Source organism: Eutrigla gurnardus (assembly GCF_963514095.1).
Source record: "Eutrigla gurnardus genome assembly, chromosome: 22".
NCBI lineage: Eukaryota > Metazoa > Chordata > Actinopteri > Perciformes > Triglidae > Eutrigla > Eutrigla gurnardus.
Window position 1 is genome coordinate 1,541,786 of NC_139933.1, and position 21,199 is coordinate 1,562,984.

Below are 21,199 nucleotides of genomic sequence, written 5' to 3' on the forward strand. Positions count from 1 at the left end.
ATTACTTGATTAAAATAAGTCTTGCTGCTGAAGCTTATTATTATGTTTATTATGATTATTATGATTATTATTAATAATAATATCATATATATTTAACAATAGTCTATATCAAGGTCAATACTTCTTTTTCAGGTATTTTATTCCGTATTTTTATTTCATTTGACTATTTTTTTATTATTTTTATTTTTCTATTTACTGCTCGTATAATTATAAAAATAATAAATCACTTCCGCGTCTGTCGAGTCACGTGACCCCCTTCAATATGGCGGCCAGCGCCGACCGTTGGGAGAGCTCCGTGAGGAAAAGACGTGTGGAGAGCAGAAAGACAGAGCCGGAGCCGGAGTGTGCTGCCGGCAGCGGTGGAGACCATGGAGCCGGTACCAGCGGAGACCATGGAGCCGGTACCGGAGACCCGGAGAAGGAGGGGCGGCTCCGGTCGTTACGGTCCGGGACTTACTGGCTCACCCGGATCGTGCTGCTCCGCTCCGTCGCCTTCATTTACTGTAAGAATGTTGACCTTTACTACTGTGTGGATCTAGTTTTAGATAACTAGCTGGTAGGCTAGTTAGTTAGCTAGTTAGCTGGCTAGTTAGCTAGCTAGTTAGTTAGGTAGCTGGCTAGTTAGCTGGTAAGTGAGTTAGTTAGTTGGATATATAGTTAGTTAGTTAGTTAAATAGATAGGGAGTTAGTTAGCTAGATAGTAAGTAAGTTAGTTAGCTAGTTAGTTAGTTAAATATATAGGGAGTTAGTTAGCTAGTTAGTTTAATGTATAGTGAGTTAGTTAGCTAGTTAGTTAGATAGTGAGTTAGTTAGCTAGATAGAAAGTTAGTTAGTTAGCTAGCTAGTTAGATAAAGGATACAACCTTTTTTTAAAGTGCATGTTTTTAGTCAATGTAGCTGTCACTGGTGGAAGTTTTCACTTTGCCAAAGTTCTGCAATGACAGAGTAACATTTCTGCATTTAATGCTTATAAAGATCTTTTAATTTGATGTCAAGTTATGTGAGGACTACGATAGTTGGATAGAAAGGGTGTCTGTGTTGAGTAAATGAGCGTTGATTCATATGCGATTTGTGTCTTTATCCCTCTCTTCTTCTGTAGTCGTGGCGTTCGGCGTCGCCTACAGCCAGAACAAGCAGCTGATTGGCGAGCGTGGCCTCATGCCCTGCAAGAGCTACCTGAACAGCGTGAAGCGCTACGTGGGCGGGAAGATCGGCACGGCCGCCTTCGCCTACACGCCCTCCATCCTCTGGCTCTTGGACTGGAGCGACATGGACGCCAACCTGGACGGCATCGCCCTGGTCGGGATGGCGCTGTCGGCGTTTGTCCTGGTGACGGGCATGGCCAATATGGTTGTCATGGTTACGCTGTGGGTGCTTTACCACTCGCTGGTCAACGTGGGACAGCTGTGGTGAGTCATACATAAATACTCCCATATAACTGGGATTACATGTAAATGACAAGAAGCCTTACTATACCAGTTTGTGCTTTTATTCCCTTCTATCGTTGCAATTTTGTTTATTTATATAAATATTAAGGGGTTGATGCACACACGATGCCCCAAGATATAACAACATATCAAAATTATACATTGCTTTGATTTCCTTAATTAGAGTAGAATATCCTCGAAAGGACTGGTTTACCATGATATATTATAGGGATGAAGTGATAAAGGATTTTATCCCAGATTGCGATTAAAAAACTAAGTTGATTGTGGTAAATATTTTAATTATTTTGGGTAATGTTGACCTAAAGTTTACATGTCGTCCCATGCCTCATATGTTATCAATGCAAAGCAGTCTGTCAAAGTTCTCCTCGGATCAGCTGCTGTCCCAATTCATCCTCCACCCATCACCATATAATATAGGCAATAAACTGAACCTTGAATTTTATGCGGTAGTTTTCAGCAATAAAATTGAGGTAATTATTTTTTTTATATTTTCCTTTTTCTTTTCTCTTTCTAGGTATTCCTTCGGTAAGTGAGTTAACCATCACACAGTTTTCAACCGTCACACAAAAATCCTGGACCGCTTCATATGTTCCTCCACATCCAATAGAAGAAGACAAAAGCATTTATGACGCTCAGGTTTGGATGTCACTTTAGTTTGTTTGTAGTGAAACCAACCTTTTGACACATCTGATGCATATATATATATATATATATATCTCTTTCAAACTCATACAACATAATAATAAAGAGGGGGAGGACAGAAAGCTTGAGAAAGTATAAATCGTTGGTTGTATGTGGGGCTCCGGCCCAGATTAGTGGCGAGGTCAGTGGCAGCTCTGTGATTGGTTAATGACACTTTGTATGGAGAGACACCAGGCCAATGTCTGTGGTTGGAAGTTGTGGCTTCTGTGTCTCTTTTTAAAAACATGTTTCCCCCCTATTTCTCACACTCTCGCTGCCTCACTCCTTGTTTTCTTTTGGACCTATTATCACCCCGAAGCTGACAGCGCAGCTTTAAGTCTGCAGACGAATTGTTCCCAAGTCTAGACTGTTCGGTGTTTAGTCTCTGGAATATCATTGGAAGACATTGTTCACTCCCTTATTTAAAAAAAAATGAAACCGCCGAAGACAAGTGAAACAATCTTTGCTGAATGTCCTCTGGTGGTTTTGACCATTTAAAATATTCTTCATAAGTAGATGGAGGTCGCTCAGTCAAACTGGAGACTTTAAAGATGACATTCACGGTTATTTATTGGGATAATATCTTGAATGGTAATTATTTTGCTTTTATTGTACCACAGAAGACGATAGTTTGAGGTTGATGTGTGGTTTTAAAAGAAATGTATGAATTTGCATGACATTGTAATGTAATTTTCAAATGTGAGCAAGCTTACATGCTTAACTAGGATGGTGAACATCATACTGGCTAATCATCAGCATGTTATCATACCGACATGAGCTTTAAACTCAGCCGTAAATAGGCAAAATGGGGGAAAGGTGTGTCCACCAGTGTTTCCCATAGCAACATCCTGTTTACTCACATAACTTAATATTCTAGTTTGAGCTGTGGACAACTCGTAGCCTAACAAATCTATATCTGTATTTTGACTAACAGCATTAAAACATCGTTTGCTCTTCTGTGACAAACTTTAGAGTTCAAAAAGTGAAGAGGAACTCTTTTTTTCTTGACAACTCTGATGGTTTGTGCAGGTTGGGAGAGTCAGCTTTTGGAGACAGGATTTCTGGCCATCTTCCTGTGTCCGGTGTGGACTTTGTCCCAGGTCCCCCGCCGCTGCCCCCCCTCCCTCGTCTGCATCTGGACCTTCAGATGGCTCATTGTTCGCATCATGCTGGGAGCCGTGAGTAAAAAAAAAAACGCACACTTTGCAAATATATACGAGGGGTTTCACAAGAGAAAAAAATAGCTATGAGATCATTTTTGGGTGATTTTATTTATTTTATATCGTAGCAGCTGTTTAACCTGAAAACATCCAACAAACCATATTTGCACCAGTAGAGTTCCCTGCGGTGTTCCAGTGTTGGTCCTCCTGGTTTTAGATTAGTTACTTTTGGAGCGGTGCTTCGCTATAAAACAACTGCCAGTATTTAGAAATCCAACCCAAATATATGGTCGGCTCAACAACATGTCTGGTTGTTTGACAGTTGCCGTGGTGATTAGAAGACCAACGGCTCGGGTTTTATCTGCCAGTCGCCGCAGTCGCCTCAAATCCTGCAGGACCATGAAATGAGCCGAAAACCTCATCTCATTTAACAATATGCAAAGTCACGACAATGTTGAAAGATTAGTTATACAGTTTCATTTCAAAATACCTTGTCAGCATTAACTGGAATTTGGGATTGCAGAATTGCAGTGCGGCATTGAAATATTTGTTGGACTGCATTCATCTTCCAAAGGGTGGAAGGAATTAAATTATTTGTGTGTAGTGTACGCTTTTGTCCCATGACGTAATACCTTTATCGCCCGAAATATTGAGCAAATTTTGTAGTTAACTCTTGATTTTACAAGTATGCATATTATTAGATGTATCCATTGATTATATACAAGTAGAAGCATAGAAACTCAATTAGACAGCAACAAGCCGCTGCAAAGATCTCGGTTTATTACGTGCCATGTAAAAACAGATCGATTAATGGAAGATTAATGACATTTTCAAGCAAAATGATGATGCTTCCAACTTCTTAAAAGTCAAAATGTGCTTGAACTAGACATTGCATTTCCTTCTGCTTGTGTTTATAATGTATATTTTTTAATGTTTGCATGGGTTAATCTCCTGCAGTGACAGACAGTAGCAGCTGGTGTTGGTGTAACTCTGTCAGACTTGCAGGCCAGATGATTGGATTATGTTGATAATCCAGATTCATGAGATTTTAATACATTTTTGTCATTTGTAACAATGGTGCATTCGTGTACTGGTAAGAATGTCAGACATCCAGGACTTGGGAAGTTTGGCACTTTGTCAGGTCAGTGATTGAACCATCCTGGTCACAGTCATCTGTCTGTCTGACAGCCTGTCTCACAGCCTGTGGGTAACCACCGCTCTCTTAATGCTGTGTACTTCCTGCTTGTGAGGACGACATGATTTCAAAGACCCCTCCTTCATAGGAAACGGGAGCCACCCTTCATGTTTGTTGAGGGTATTTTCGTAGCATGACTAAGAAATTGTAACACTCCAGCTTCACACTTTAACCTCTAATGTAAATCTGTCACATCAGTATTTTCTAAATGCGTTAAAATGGGTAACTATACTTATAATGATACATTTATAGGACCATTACTGATGTTGCATCTCCCCCTAATTATCCTTTTAACCAGCACATATATTCTCTGGGATTAGGCTTACTTTTTCAGCAGATTTAAAAAATAGCATCCACATAGAAATATGTGCTTATTAAAAGACTTAATTGCCTTTTATCGGTGTCCCCATTAGCGTAGTTGAATATAAGTCGTGCACATTGTGTCGGAGTGTTAAGCAGCTGGTGTGATTTGTGCTGCAGCAGCTTGTTGGCATCGTCAGTCTGTTGCTGGTAATCGAGCGATAAGCTACGGAAGAGTGTTGCTGATGTTATCTGATAGGAGCGATGTGGCTCACTAACCGTGAAATACAGTCAATATTCTGAAATTCAATTATCATGTTTATATAAGGGCAGAGAGAAGAGCAGCCTACGGACCTTTTTATTTCCTTACAAATAAATAAGCTTGAGGTTTTAAAGGACCTGAATATAGTCTGTTTAAAATGCTGTTACGCCGTTTAATTATGGAATGCCATTTGAGCCAATATTAAATAATGCATTTCAATAATTATATATGCATTGCCTCATTTATTTATTTTCATAGGCATGTTTATGTATTTATATTGGCTAAAAAATGGCCTTCCATATTAATTTACTGAGCTTAGGTGATACATTTAAGATTGTTTATGAATGCGCTCATTTGCATATTTGTTAGCATGCAGGCTAATCACTTGGTGTCATCCATTCGTTTAGCATTCATTTTCATTTAATGACAGCCTGTTAGCTGAATCATTTTGTTTAATAAATCATGAAGCCAGTGAATATGTGGTTCATGATATTTAACTAGGTCGCCATGGGACGTTTCTTATGAAATTATGAATTTCTCTGGTTTTCTATTAATGTTTATGAGCTTCCCGTTTTAAAGTACTGGCACTTGAAGAGTGTGAATCGGATTAATGGACATTTCACCGCTGGCAGGAACAACATCTCACACAGTTGGACAAAGGTGTGGATTTGTTTTGGGTGTCTAACTGGAATTGGAGTTAGCGTGAGAATGTGTTTTCGTGAGCACAGGTCAGATCGGTTCGCCTGTTGTTGCTAAGGATTCTGGGATAGCGGTTAGTCATGGACGTCGGGTGTGAGGGTGAGTTTGATGACGAGGTCATGTGGTTCTGCTTTTGGAAAACGGCTTTGATCTATTTAGAAAAATACAGTTTTTACTCTCCTTTAAAGATGTGCTTTCTTATGTTCAAAGAGGAATTCTCTGTAATATTATAATAGGATGAACTAGGGCTGCAACGATTCATCGAGTTACTCGATTAACTCGATTATGAAAATTCCTCGAGGCAAAACATCTGCCTCGAAGCCTCGTTAAATTCCTATGACGCGCCTATGTGCAGGGATCCGATTGTTCCACACGGACCGTTGTTCAGGAAGCACACCAGCGCGTCATACACGGTCATTCATTCTGAATTTAGTTGGCGCGATGGCGGAAAGTCAGACTCAGAATGTCCGTAAACGACAGAGAGTATCGGGGCTAAACAACGGTATCCTGCTTGCCCATGTGAGCGATTTATTCCTGACAACAAAACGAATGCGTAAAGTAGTAAAATGTGTGACTAGATGTCTCCTCGTCTCCGTGGCGCATTTATCCGTTTTGTTTATGTATATCGATCACTTCTCATCCGCCATCTTGCGAGTGACGTATAGAGTTACGTTTATGCATCGGACGCTCGTATTGGCTCCCGTAGCGGCTTTTACAGCCAATCGGAAAGCCTGATTTACGCTTGGCTGTGAGTTGTTGTGTTTGCCCAAACGGACGGAGGAGTTCAAAGCAGAGAAAAGAACGGTCAAACAGTTACTGTAGTGATAGAGAAAGCTAAATACATAAATGGCACAGAAGAAGTACACTATATACACACATATTTAGGGCAGGGGAGGAAAGGGCCATTGCTGGCAAAACAAAACGTAAATTAAATGTTATCCATGTTTTATCCAAGTTGATTTAACTGTATTGTTGTTAAATTCTCACTGGCACTTAATAAATGGGCTTAGTTTTGGAGCCAAATTTTGGAGTTGGAATGAATACCTCTGTTTATTTTTTTTTAGAAATGCTTGATCATTTTACAGCCACATCATTTTCGTTATGCATTATTTGTTTTGGTTGTTTAAAAACGCAATTTTTTTTTATCCGATTCCTCGATTAATCGATCGATAAAGTGCTAAATTAATCGATTACAAAAAGAATCGATAGCTGCAGCCCTAGGATGAACGCTTGAACAAAAATGACCTCTAAATGAGGTTAAAGTTGTTAAATCCTCTTCTTCTGGAATACAAAACCTCAACTTCTTTCCTAAATCTTGCATTATTAAATTTAATCAGACTAATGTTTTGGCCACTAGGGGCAGAACAACACAATTCTGACACATTGCCTTTTTAAAGTCGCTACGATGAAGATGTAGACGATGATGACGAAGTAAAAAGATAACTGACTTCGACGTGGTTGAAATATTTTTTCCGGGTGGTTCCAGGATTGTGGTTAAACAAAAATGTTAGTCTGGAGTCTCTCTTGTCAATTATAATTCTTATAAATCAGAATCAGCAGGTCAGGCTTTTTAAATAATCAGAATCATCAATCAGTGTATGTTTAATCTGGATTCATGTTTCTGTCCGCATGATGGATTTAAATGAAATAGTCACTCAACACGGACTCGTTTGCTAACTTCCTGCTGGTTTAATGCTGGTTTCGGTAGTCTATCCTCCAAAAGCCCCAGAATGCTTCACTCCCATGTAGAGCAGAGGGGGGAACTCCTGATGTAATTATCTACGGGTTTGTCACGACGTGCTGCTTTGAATTCTTTTCAAATGACGGATTTGTGGGGGAAATTGCTGGGATCTGGCTAAACCTTGGGTTTTATTATGTTTATTACATACATTAGGGAATTTAAAGGCAGTACATTTAAAATGTACACGTAACGTAACGGGTAATTATATACATCTGCGTACCTACAGATAATAAGTTAAATAATATTTAATGATAATTAAGTAAATTATATATTATTCTCCCATGTATATCTATGTACACATACACATTAAATCATGTAATATTTTTATCAGTCTGTGTGCCTGAAGACAGAGCTGACCTCAGGTGTTTTTGGAAGGACAGAGTTCCCTTTTTTCACAAAGTCTAATCACATTTCTCCTGTTTTTTAGTGATGAAGTTCATGTAGAATTGACCTTTTCTTTCTCTCTCTCTCTAGCAAATATATATTTTTTAAAGTTTCTATTCACTATAAGTGAAATAATGTAGAAAACATATTTTCCCGCTCCGTTAATGAAATCTCAGTGCTCTTCTTGGAAAAAGTGCTAAGTTTACACCCGTTTCCTCTCGCCCCCCTCTGTCAGCTTCGTAATTGATGACATTTCAGAATCTCATGACCGAATTGGATTAAAGTAACATCTTTCAGGCCCGCAACACTCAACAGCCGGCAGCTGCAGTCAACAGCCAGGCTCATAATCAGAGTGAAATGTCCTGGTTTTTCTAAATCTGGTTAAGAGAAGATTTATTCCGCATTCCACGCAGCGGGACCGATGTGTCAATATTGTCTCGTGTCCTGGACGGCCTCTTTTTTCTAGTTCATTTGGTGGAAAAAAAACAGCCTTTTTTCCCAATAACTTCTGTGAGCAGTCCCACCATTAAAGTGGATTGCTTGTGACATTGATAGTTGTGTATTTCCCCCATTTCTTCAGGTGAAAACAGGCCGACAACCTCCCTACAGCTGCGTTTCTCCTCTTCTTCATGTGGCACGCTACTTCTGATTTTCAGTGTTCCTGTTCACTTCCTAGAAGCCTGTTCGGTTGCGATGTGTTGTGTTGTTTGTGTAGCGCTCTGTTAGCGGGACACACATGCGAGCTGCTGCAGGTCAGCATGCCGAGTTATGTGTTCAGACGGCGGGCAAATTAGATTTGTTTGTTCAGATTCTGGTCTTTTATAAGGCCCACTTATTCATGTGCAGGTGACTGAAATGGATATGTGTGTTCAGAGTTGCCGCGGCAACATGGACTCAAGAGGAGTGATCAATAATAAACTTGTATGTGACGGGAGATTAATCCTCATCACTGATAACGGCTGCTAGATTTATCTGGCTTCTCTTTATCCTGCTGATACTGTCCTGGCATGAGGGCACTGTTACTATAGCAACAGCATCCTATGCTATAGATTAGAGGAAGGCTTTTAGTGACCGTGGGAGGGACCCCCGATCACATACTGTATAAAATGGTGTTGCTTATTACATTTTAGAAGAAAAAAGTTTGGGATTAAATAATGCTGTAACTCTGCCGACCCCCTGTTGGTGTCCTCCCTCTTCTTCTTCAGTGGACCACCGCAAAAATAAAAAAAGTAGAGTAGTTAACGACGGGGGACAAATCATTTCTATCATATGAAATCATTTTCAAATAAACACACCATTTGTCTGGTCTGCAGAGCGCTGCCGGCAGGACGATGAGATTAAAGAGGAGTGATCCAAAACAACAAATTGTTGAAAATAACATAATTGTCGAATTAAATAAATCAAAGCAGTCCTACGTTATTAATTTCAAAATCAGTTTAGTGGTGTCATGTGATATGTCTGTTCAGGACACTAGAATGTGCCATGTTCTAGGTTTTCCTCCCTGTTCCATAGTTGTAATTTATATTGTGGATTTATTTACAAGGATTAGTGCACTCAATAAAATAAAAAGGCGGACCAGAAATGCTTTGTACTATGTAGTAAACAGCAGGAGATTGTTTCAATCGTTTCCTTAATTTTCTTGTTTTCGTTTTCTCCATCTTTTTGCTCTTTTTTTTTTTTTATTTCTACCTGCTGTTTTCAAAGGGCCTGTGTGGTCCTCCCCTTTAAGAGCCAGAGCCAGATCAAGCATTCGATTGTAAGACAAAGGATTTGCATAATTAAGTACTCGACCTGTAACAAAAGTCCAGTCCAGCTTGGATGTAGACGACAGATTCTTATCTACAAATGCCTCCCCTTATATTCTCCATCTTGGCTCATGCTGCATTTTATAATTTGTTATTTATTAGGAGAGATTGTCTGCATTTCTTGCTCCGGGTTCCTTTCATGTGAGCAGCTGGGCGAGGGTGAATCCTTATCAGGTTTTATTCATTGTCAACGTGGATTACGGGATTGGAATGAATGCATTCTTTAATCTGATCTAAACTCTATGTTTCTTGTCTCTTTTTAGGGTCTCATTAAAATCCGAGGCGACAAATGCTGGAGAGACTTCACCTGCATGGATTACCACTACGAGGTGTGTGCACAGAATGGATTAAATGTAGTGTGTGATTAAACTGTTTTTTCAGCCCTGTCTTTCCAATTTAAATCCACATGCAACAAGGAAACGTAGCTTTGTTTTAAGATGCTATGAAACAACAATTTGATGCCCGAGTGTGATTTTAGGGAGCCGGCAGAAGGTTGAAATAATAGTTATGACTCTCGTCTGCTCGTTGTACTATTACACTACTACTACTACTACTGCTGCTACTACTTGTACTGCTACTTCTACTACTACCACTGCAGCCACATTGACAACTGATCAATTAATTAATCAATTATGAAATGTGAGGGAAAACCTGCTGCTTACATGCTAACGGGTGTTTAAAATGCAACGAAACGTAGAAAATAGACACAAATGGATCACCTGATGACTCACAAACAATATGGACCTTATTCCAATGACACACACACACACACACACACACACACACACACACACACACACACACCCCACCGGAAGCCACTGGCGCCAGGTGAAGCCTTATTAACCCCCTCTTACACACTGGTCTCTTTCAAGCCTGCAGAGACCCCCCCCCCCTCTCTACGTAGGTGTGTTTCGGTATAGGTGGTGTTTTGTTTGCTCGGGTTTGTTTGTTGTAAAGCAGCTAGCTTGCAGGCCAGGTGTCTGAGGTCACGGCTTGGACTTCCACGGGTGTTTTATTGAGTTAAAAAAAACCTCCAGTTTGAATTCTTTCTTCCAACAATACGAGTACAGACCGGTGTTCCAGCGCCGTGTTTTCTTTTCCCTCCACCTATTTCTGTGCTGTGTTTATTTTTCACCACCTCACCTGACACTATTTGCATGTTCAGCGTTTACACGGCGGCGTGCGACGGACGGACGACCTCACACACACACACACACACACACACACACACACACACACACACACACACACACACACTTAATCATGCACACGCAAAAACACTGCATGGCTCTGTGCGAGTGTTTTTTGTGTGTAGGTGGGGTTACCTTCATTTAAATAAAGTTCTACTTTTATTTAGACATGGAAATGCCCCCCCCCCCCCCAAAGGCGTGGCTCTGTAAATGACTCTCCATCCTGGGCTCACACCCAAAGTAAAGCAGAGAAAACACGTGTTTTTTTAACAGCATGGAACAAGCAGGGTTCGTACGGGTGCTGGAAATCCTTGAAAACACTTGAATTGTAGTGTGGTGTTTCCAAGGTTTGAGAAGTGCTTGGATGTAGAATAAAGGTTAGGGTTAGGGTTAACCCATCTATGATAAAACAGAGAAAAGAAGATCTCCATATTTGAGGGACTGAAAACAGCATTTTCTGACATTTCTTTATGAAAAATGACTTTTGATGATGAACAGATGATGAAAATAGTTGGTGATTATATTTCTGTGGATCTGTTAGTGGAATTAGTTTTCCTTTCATTTGTGGTCCTTCTGTAAAAAGCTGTCTCCAAACATCATGTTGGTTGTTTAGAGGACAATAACATCTCATTTAATGTGATGAACAAGTGACAGAATAAGTAGACTGAATACTGACCATTGGATTGGTACAAATATGGAGTTTACTACAGCTGGAAGGGGCTGGAAAAGCATGGAAATACACCTGGAAATGCTTGAAAAGTGCTTGACTTTGACTTTGGAGAAGGTGTAGGAACCCTGAACAAGCCTGTTGAATTTATTTAATAAACTTTATGCATCTGGTTGAAAAATCCATTGATTGATGATTGTAATCCCCTCCAGACCCAGCCGGTCCCGAACCCCGTCTCCTACTACCTGCATCGCTCCCCGTGGTGGTTTCATCGCTTCGAGACGTTGTCCAACCACCTCATCGAGCTCATCTTCCCGTTCTTCACCTTCTTGGGCCGGCGGATGTGTATGGTCAACGGGGCGGTCCAGATCCTGTTCCAGGTGATACCAAACACGACAGACCCAGACTGTTATTATTATTATTATTGTTTAGAGTTTCCCTCCTCTGGCTTTTAGGCTGCTAATGCCCATGTCTTAGCTCTAGAAGGGCGTTTGGTCCAGTCTCATAGCGTAACATGTTATTATTACATTAAACATGTTTACTGGCAGATGGAAGGGAGATGCTCTCTTACATTTAAATGTGATTTTATTGAATTATGTGGCACATAATTACATTTAATTTGTGCATCATGTGCAGTGGGTCAGAACTCATGTAACTGCATTTCATTTTTGCAGCTCAAAATAAGTCGGTGCTCACCGTCACCACAAGATCAATGCAGCAGCTATTTACCGATCATGTTTGCGATCCCGCCTTGTGTCTCTTGTGCTGTAGGTGGTTCTGATCGTGAGTGGGAACCTCAGTTTCCTCAACTGGCTGACCATCGTTCCCAGTCTGGCCTGCTTTGATGACGCGTCGTTGGGCTTCTTGTTTGGCTCCGGGGGCGGAGCCAAGAAGGCGGTGCTGGAGATCCAGAACGAGGATGCAGCTGGACGGACCCCAAAACCCACCAAAGGTATGAGGGGCCATATTCACAAAACATCCCTATTCTTACTGCTGTAAGTTGCCTGTTAAAGGGAGAGTCTTTAGAAGTGGGGTTGTATGACGTTCTGGGAGGTAAAATGACTGTTTTTGTGAATGGAGTCTGGTGGCTGATGGATAATGGATTATGGATAAGAACCTACGACGGCGTATCAGGGCCACTGGAGGAAGAACCTCATACAACCCCACCTAAACAAATCTGAACCTTCACCTTAACTGTTCAGTCACCTGTCAACCAATCACTGTAGCACGTGAACCATGAGGTCATCCATAACAACAGGGTCAACCTCCTTCCAGCAGCTTCAGAGGAAACGTTTAACCCTGTTAACTGTAATATGATCCCAGATTAATTCGTGTTTTTGACCTTTTGTTTGGAGTTAAACTTTAAAACACACTGTGGGTCCAGAGACTCTCGTACTCTTGTAGAGACATCGGTATCAGTTGAGCCTAATGGATAGAAGAGGAAGGGAATTATGGAAGAAAAGGTGGAATTATGGAAAGAAAAGATTAGCTCTTGGACGGCTGAGAAGCTGAGAAAATATGCCATATGGTTTTATTGGAATGTAATGTGATGTGGCTTACATTCTTTTACAATACACACTGCTTTAAAATGTGGTAAAAGCAACACTGGGCCCTCTCTAATTGGTCTCATTGGACCCATTAGTGTCTTTTGCTTTTGTCGAAGGACGTTGAATATAAAATAGGCTTCGACCCGGAGCGTGAGCATGTTTTAATCATTTGAACATTTGTGAGAAGTTTTAGTTGGATTACGCTGATGTCTTTAACATGAGCGGATAAGCAGGCAAGACACAGGTAAGGAAGGAAACCGCTGAGTCAGCCAACATGTGTCAATACCCGCCGTCCCATGATCTAACGGGTCAAACCTCTTCCACACACACACACACACACACACACACACACACACACACACACAATGAAAAAGCCCCTTCTTCTCCAAAAGTCAACAAAACACTGCAGCACCTCCTCGAGGCAAAACTGTGATTTCATCAAATGTGTGTTAGATGATTATAATGATATTAAGGAATTGCCATTCATGATATTATCCAGAAAATAATCAAACTAACTTTAAAATTCTCAAAATGGCACAAAAGTGTCAAAAGTCAGAACACTTAAAAAAAATAATTGGCTTTACCTTCCATTTGTCTACCACGATGGCAGCTAGAAAGCTTTTTAAATTCACCCGTGACGATATTGTGTCTGGAGGAGTTTCTGAATAAAATCTGTAATAATGAAGACCGATGAGCGGTCTCCATTGTGCTGTTTTTTCATGCTGTTCCACTCTGTGTGTGTGTGTGTGTGTGTGTGTGTGTGTGTGTGTGTGTGTGTGTGTGTGTGTGTGTGTGTGTGTGTGTGTGTGTGTGTGTGTGTGTGTGTGTGTGTGTGTGTGTGTGTGTGTGTGTGTGTGTGTGTGTGTGTGTGTGTGTCTGTGTCTGTGTCTGTGTCTGTGTGTGTGTGTGTGTGTGTGTGTGTGTGTCTCTCTCTGTGTGTGTGTGTAATCCAGGCATGTTTATACGCTGGGTTGTGAACGTGTCTCTGGGCGTTCTGATTGGCTGCCTGAGCGTCCCCGTGGTGATGAATCTGTTCAGCTCCAGGCAGGTGATGAACACTTCCTTCGACCCGCTGCGCATCGTCAACACCTACGGGGCGTTTGGCAGGTACAGGACAGTCGGGTCATGAGGTTGGACATGCGTCTAAATCATGTTTACGTCATAAATGTCATTAATAAATAGATATAAACTAAATATAAAAAATGTAATGGAAGCATATTTTCTCAGAGCGATTCCAAGCGTTTCCTTTTTCATTTGCCGAGGTTTTCTGTCTGTGAGATTCCTCTGCAGTGAAGGTGAAATTCCAGCTAAAAATAAAAATAAAAAAAAGTCCCGGCTGCTCGGGGATAATCCACAAACCTCGCTCTTACCACAAGCCAAATAGTTCCTGTTGGGTTGTTTTATGTTAATGCATCCGTCCGTCCTCCACTGAGTTGATCTCTTTGATTTTGCCACATTCCTGCTGCAATTACACACATTTTTTTCACACATGATTTGAAATGTATCACTCGTAATCAATCAGATCTTGCACTCTCACGTACATTTCTGCAGTCTTGCATTTGTATACTTCAACCCTGCTGCCTTACGAATCAGCGTACAAACTAACCCCCCCCCCCCCTTCTGTCCAGCATTACCAAGGAGCGCACCGAGGTGATTTTCCAGGGCACTCTGAGCCGGGACCCCAAGGACCCTGAGGCGCTTTGGGAGGAGTACCAGTTCCTGTGCAAGCCAGGGGACGTTTACCGCCGGCCGTGCCTCGTATCTCCGTACCACTACCGGCTGGACTGGCTCATGTGGTTCGCTGCCTTCCAGGTGAGATCCTAAAGTGCAGTGAAGTGAACCACCAGCCTGGAAATGCATGAATCTGTCTCTATAAGTGGATTTTTGTTTGTGGATATAGGATGATGTAAGATTTCCATTCCAAAATAACAAGAACACCTAATTAGTTTAGCTGGTTTATCATGAGATGTGGCATTAAGGGTGTCTCGCCACTAGGAGGCAGTAGTATCGTCAGTATCTGTTTCTTCTGTACATTTTTCTCCTCGTCTCTTTCATTTAAGAGACGCCCGTCTTATTTAGTTATTTTGCTCTTATTTTCTTCATGTCTGCATGTTTCCACACAGACCTACGAGCAGAGCGAGTGGGTGATCCACATAGCGGGACGTCTGCTGTCCAATGACAGCACAGTCCTCTCCCTGCTGGACCACAACCCCTTCCAAGGCAGAGAAACCCCCAGGTAAACACAGGCAGCAGGAAATACAGTGTTTGGAAACCCTTAATATCACACATATTTGTCTTATTGTTGATCAAGATCTGGTTATGGAAATGTATCTGTGATTCTCTGTGCTGTAGCGCCCTCTGGTGGCGCAGTTAGCACTTTTTTCACTAATATAGAACAACTACTGTTAAAGTATAAATTATACCATTTATTCTGATAATGACTATACCTTCTTCTTATTAGTGTAATATTACTCATGTTGGCCACTAGAGGCAGATGTGCACCACTACTACTAATACAAGTTTATTTAGAGGAGAATAGAAAGTGCTCATTGTGGACTGTCACCATGACAACAAGGATCAGGCTGATTTTGGCCTTTTAGAGACATTTAAAAATGCCTTTATTTTCACGGGACTTCCTCTTCCTCCTCCTCTTCCTCAGGTGGGTTCGAGGGGAACATTTCAGGTACCGGTTCAGCGAGCCGGGCAGCGCCGCCGCCGCGCAGGGGAAGTGGTGGCTGAGGAAACGCATCGGAGCCTACTTCCCCGCCGTGGACCTGGAGGGGCTCCGAGGCTACTTTCAGTCCCGGAGCTGGCCTCACCCGCACATTCCCCCCAACAGGAGCTAAACGCCAAACCCCCCCGACCGCAGCAGCGGGGACAGGAAATCAAAAGGACTTCTGGGAGGTTGAGGTTAGGATGAGGTCAGTTCAAGGTCAGTGTCGTGCTGCTGTGTAACGGCCAAGGATGAAGAGCTGCTTCATGAAATAATGTTTTTTTTAATGTTTCATTAAATGAATCTACAGACCACAAAACGCCTTGTTTCTCATAAAACAACCTCAGTATTGAATGTGGTTTCCATCATTAAATCTCCTTCCATTTAAATGTTTTTCACCCCGAATGAAGAACATTTCGTGGCTGTTTGCTGCGTCTTTCCAGAAATAACCAAATGTCCAACCTTTTGAGCTGTTCGTCTATGATTCATTTAGTTTATGAATTGTCTCTGAAATTTGCTGTTTTTTTACAACTTAAAGTAACTCCGCTTTAATCATTGCCACAAGTTATAATCTGTGGGTGAAATATAATCATTCATCTTACAAATTAAATATTTAAAGATGTTAACACTGAAAGAAAGGAAGGAGAAATTATTTATAATGAACAAATACACTGTCAACATTAACAGGTGATATGAAATAAAACAAATACAAATTAAAGGAAGATGTGTCTGAAATGCTGAAAGGCTTTGTGGTAGGAGTTGTAGAACAGAGAGAGGCCACTAGGTGGTGCTGTTCTTCACGTTAATTAATTCAGTCTGGGCTTTGTGGTTCACACCTGGATTCATCACACACAAAGGTGTTCTTATCGAGCCAGAAGAATTAAAAAACTCCCTGAAAGCGTTTCTCGTTTCCCAGATTATGTCTTCAACATTAACTGCAAACATTTTCAGTTTTTTTCTTAATTGAACCTTTGGATTCTATGCGTCCGATGAAGAGCCTGAAACACAAACCTATGATTATTTATCAGATGCGATGCATCTTAAATCTGGATATCTGTACTCCGTTCACGTCCCTTGCCCGGTTCCCCCCCCACCGCTCTGCGAGTGATCCAGCTGAAACGAGTCGCTGTGTGTGTAGGAGAACACCACCCATCCGTCTCTCTGCTGATAATGAAAATGGAAAGCTGATCCCGGTGGATGTTTGTGTGGCGGCGAGGATCCGTCTTTCTGAGCGATGAGCCGCCTCGTTAAGACGAATCAGTTCACCGTGTTTGTTCACGTTGACATCGTTGCTACAGCTAACGGGAGCTAAGCAGCTACCAATGGGATCAATGTTTCACCAATCATGTCTGAACGGTGATTATACGCAAGGAAACATACTTATTGATACATTTAACTTCTGCCAATACGTCTCCCTGAACCCCACACATGGGTCCTTTAAGTGCATCTTTGGTAACATGAGGTGGAGTTTGTTTTTTTCTTCATTTATGTATTATTTATTGGTTCACATTCACATATTTTTTGTTAAAAACTTCAGGTTTAGAATTGTGTGTGTCTCTGTCTCTCTCTCTCTCTCTCTCTGTGTGTGTGTGTGTGTGTGTCTCTCTCTCTCTCTCTCTCTCTCTCTCTCTCTCTCTCTCTCTCTCTCTCTCTCTCTCTCTCTCTCTCTCTCTCTCTCTCTCTCTCTCTCTCTCTCTCTCTCCCCCTCCTGTCTCCAGTTCATTGGTTCTGATGATGCGTCTTTCTCCCAGCGTGGATGTTTTTAATGGACTCCTCATCAAAGGCATCTGCATCCTGTCTGTCTGTTTGTTGTCTGTCTGTCTGTTGTTTTCCTTTGTCTTTAGACTGCAAATAAATTTCCCAGCAGAATGGCTTCCGCAGCTTTTTCCTTCAAGTTTTCTTTTCCTTTGATGGTTTGATGGTGAACTTAGAGATCACATGACCGTCACATTACTGTGCTCTGATTGGTGCAGCTCTCATCTCTGCAGGTTTGGCTGTTTCCCTGCTGTCCTCTGATATAATATCAAAACAATGCTGTGGGTTGTCAGTTCCATCCCCTGCTGGGAACGTGGTCCGGTACATACTGGTTGTACTGGGAGGCTCCTCAGGTGTGAAAGTAAAGTAGACTCAGGTGAGTCAGCACCCCAGCAGTCACACTGTTCATGGTTCTGTAAAGGATGCAGTTCTGTTCAACATGAGGAGAGTCATGTGATGTTTTCACAGAACACTGAGCTAAAAGATGCTAAACCCAATGAGAACTACAGGAAGGTGATAATTCTCTGTTGGTTCCTTTTCTACAGGTAAGTGAGATCAAATATTGTTTACCCATCACAGAACAATAATCATCATGGCTTTATTATTACTATTTATTCCACCACCTCTCCTGTTTACTCGGAGCTTCAGTCACATCTCCTGTAGCAGCTGGAGCTCATCTTTCCTGCTGCTTTATGTAAATCACACACCTGCTGAGAAAACACACCTGAGCCTGCCTGCTGAGCAGCTGCTGCACCTACCCAGCATGCATCAGCAACGACCCAGCATGCATCAGGCAGCCCTGCATTTCGGGCTCTGGAGTGATGCAGCTTTGAATTTTAAATTGGAGAAAAAATGTCAAGCTTTCCCATCATGAGGCTTCACACAGAGCTGCGCCTTTAAACGGAGAACATACACATCAACATCAGAATTTCATTTCTATTGCACTTTTACATTATAAATTGGATAAATCCAAAAGTTGGACAGCTAATGAATAATAATAATAATAAAACATGTTTAGTGTTCATGGCCAGCTAAGTGACGTGCTTTGTTACTGACGTTGTTGGAATAGTCCACCAGTTCCGTTTTAGGGTGGATTTTCCGCCTGGAAACGCGCTGGAGCAACCATGCCTCCTCCACGCGCTCCCAACATCACCGCACGAGCGAGGGAGGCGGAGTGAGAGCTGTTTACGTTGGGAAGCAGACCTCACGTTTAAAGTCGTCCAGCTGCGCCGCCGGGACAACAGCTGGTTCAGCTTCCACACGGTGCTTCTGTCCGGTACGACGTTTCCAAACCGCGCTTTTACGCACGGACATGCCTCTGACGCGCAGGTGAACTTCAACTCAACAACAGGCAGAAATAAAAGTGTAGGAGGACAAATCCATCGCGTGTGTTCCGTCTGAATCGCCGGAGCCATGTCCAGGAAGAAGGCAGTGAAAGGCAAAGGGAGCTCCCGGAGCCCGAAGGCGTCGCCGAGCAGCGGGAGGACGGGCAAAGGTCTGGCCGCCGTCGGACCTCCGTCCTCCGGGCTGGTTTATCCCAGCAGACCGTCCATCAGCAACAGCGGGGAGTTCTACGACATCGCCTTCAAGGTAATCAATCGGGCTAATCAATGAGTATATTGACCACAGGTGTGACGAACCAAGCATCACCTTTAAAATCTCAGCTTTTATATTTGTATGTATCCAGTTATCGATTTTTGTTTTGAGGCTTTTATTCGCAGTTTCATAAATGTGTGGAAAGCAGCGTGTTTGATCAGAAAGTGTGTTGTCATTAAAAGTCATAAAAAGTTTGGCATGAATTAAAAATAAAAATGAGCTATAGTTTTTATGTTGTGAATTAAAATGCGGATGTTTGTGCATATTTTACTGCAGGTAGAAAAACATTAATGGCTCGGTCCTTAAAATGAATTATAATGTAGACTGTAGGTAAATGTGTCCCCAAAATCTCCTCTTGCAGAATACATAATAAGAATAATAGTAATAACAGCTTTGTGTGTGTGTGTGTGTGTGTGTGTGTGTGTGTGTGTGTGTGTGTGTGTGTGTTGCATCAACACTCCTGTGTGTTTATAGATAAGTTCTCACCTGAGCTGTTTCCTTCCGCTACCTCAAACACCTTCCCAGACACAAACACACACACACACACACACACACACACACACTAAAACCTGTAACATCCTGTCTGTCTGCCGGCTGTCTCAGGTGATGCTGGTCGGGGATTCAGGTGTCGGGAAGACCTGTCTGCTGGTTCGCTTCAAAGACGGAGCCTTTCTAGCCGGGAGCTTCATCTCCACTGTGGGCATCGACTTCAGGGTAAGAAACACATACACACACACACACACACACACACACACACACACACACACTCTCAGAAAATAAAGTGTACAAAATAAAGGTGTATGAATGGTTTTCACTCGGCTCTCATATGGTGGCTGATTACGTCAGATCCACCCGTCGCTCCTCCGCAGTCCAAATATGGTCACTTCCCGTCACTGGTTGCAAAAATCATCAAAAAATGCCAATACTGTAGTCCAACAAAGCAACGGGTGACGTCACCATGACGACGTCCACTTCTTACATTCAGTCTGTGAGAAACCCAAAAGCTTCTTAGGTCTGATGTGCATAGTAACGGTTGCTAGGGTATGATTGTACCAATGACTAAAGTATATTTTTGGGGAATTTACACAGAGACAGTTTGAGTTGGAACTATACTGACCATAAAGATGAACAGGCTCTCTATCCCCCCGTGGGACATATAACACGTTTAAAATGAATTAAAGGTAAATTTAAAAAAGGTAGTTTCAAGAGAGGTTATTGATTGACTCTCTAATCCTTCTTTTACTGCTAATGGCTAACCCGTTCCCTGCTTATTGTACCCTGGGGGACATTACAGATGAGATAAAAAAAAAAAAACCCCTCACTTGACGCGTCACAGCAGCGGACCAGAAGTAGTGACCTTTTCAGTCTTTTACTGTCTATTTGCCCCGAAGCAAGTTCAACAGAACAGCACAATGTGACACAGCTGTTTGGAAAAAGCCTTTCATTCTCAGCCCTCTTATCCACGGGGGCAGTAGAGAGATAAAAACATAGGACTAAAAAAACATTCTGTGGATCGAGGAAACTTCTCAGAGCAACTCTGAGCAAATAAGAGAACCCTGTTGTTGTGTGTGACACATTATTTTACGGAGATGTGAGATTGCTTATCGTCTTGCAGACAAACCAAACAAACCATGACTTCAGACTTTTTTACAAATCGTCATTATGTCTTCACTTAAACCATTTGCATGGATACAGCATTAAAGAGGATTAACAGAGCTGGCAAAATATAAAATACAATAAAATAAAGTACAAACATATGCATGTGTGCAAAAATGAGTTTGATTTGGGCTCCTAGCGCTTTAGTAAACCAGCTGATGTGTGTTTCGCTATCCACAGTGAACGCAGCTCAATTAAATCCACCGAACGCCTGTTTGATTAACCTTATGTATCTGAGACTTCAGCAACATACTCAAAGCAGCAATAGAGGTCAAACATCGTCAGCGTGATTACGTGGAGGTAAGCCCCGCCTCCTCCCCGTGGCATCACGCTCCTGCGAATGAATGAATAACACAAGGTGATAATTCGCTTACACCTTAAGAATTTTCTGCTTAATATT

General features: G+C 41.9%; 2 protein-coding genes across 2 annotated transcripts in view; both read left to right on the top strand.

Annotated features, from left to right (window-relative positions):
- The first annotated feature begins 243 nt into the window (after positions 1–243).
- Positions 244–16,703, top strand: lmf1 (lipase maturation factor 1). Its single transcript, XM_084039993.1, has 11 exons — positions 244–503; positions 1,100–1,409; positions 1,963–1,973; positions 3,159–3,307; positions 9,939–10,004; positions 11,745–11,912; positions 12,304–12,484; positions 14,033–14,186; positions 14,708–14,891; positions 15,203–15,315; positions 15,739–16,703. Exons 1-11 carry the CDS (start codon positions 263–265, stop codon positions 15,923–15,925), a joined length of 1,764 nt encoding a protein of 587 aa, XP_083896119.1. The 5' UTR covers positions 244–262; the 3' UTR covers positions 15,926–16,703.
- A 1,953-nt stretch (positions 16,704–18,656) lies between these two features.
- rab26 (RAB26, member RAS oncogene family) overlaps positions 18,657–21,199 on the top strand; it is a 49,842-nt gene continuing 47,299 nt past the window's right edge. The window contains exons 1-2 of the mRNA XM_084001942.1: positions 18,657–19,137; positions 19,747–19,857. Of these exons, the coding sequence (XP_083858068.1) occupies positions 18,961–19,137; positions 19,747–19,857 (288 nt within the window). The 5' untranslated portion in view covers positions 18,657–18,960. The remainder of the gene's footprint in view (positions 19,138–19,746; positions 19,858–21,199) is intronic.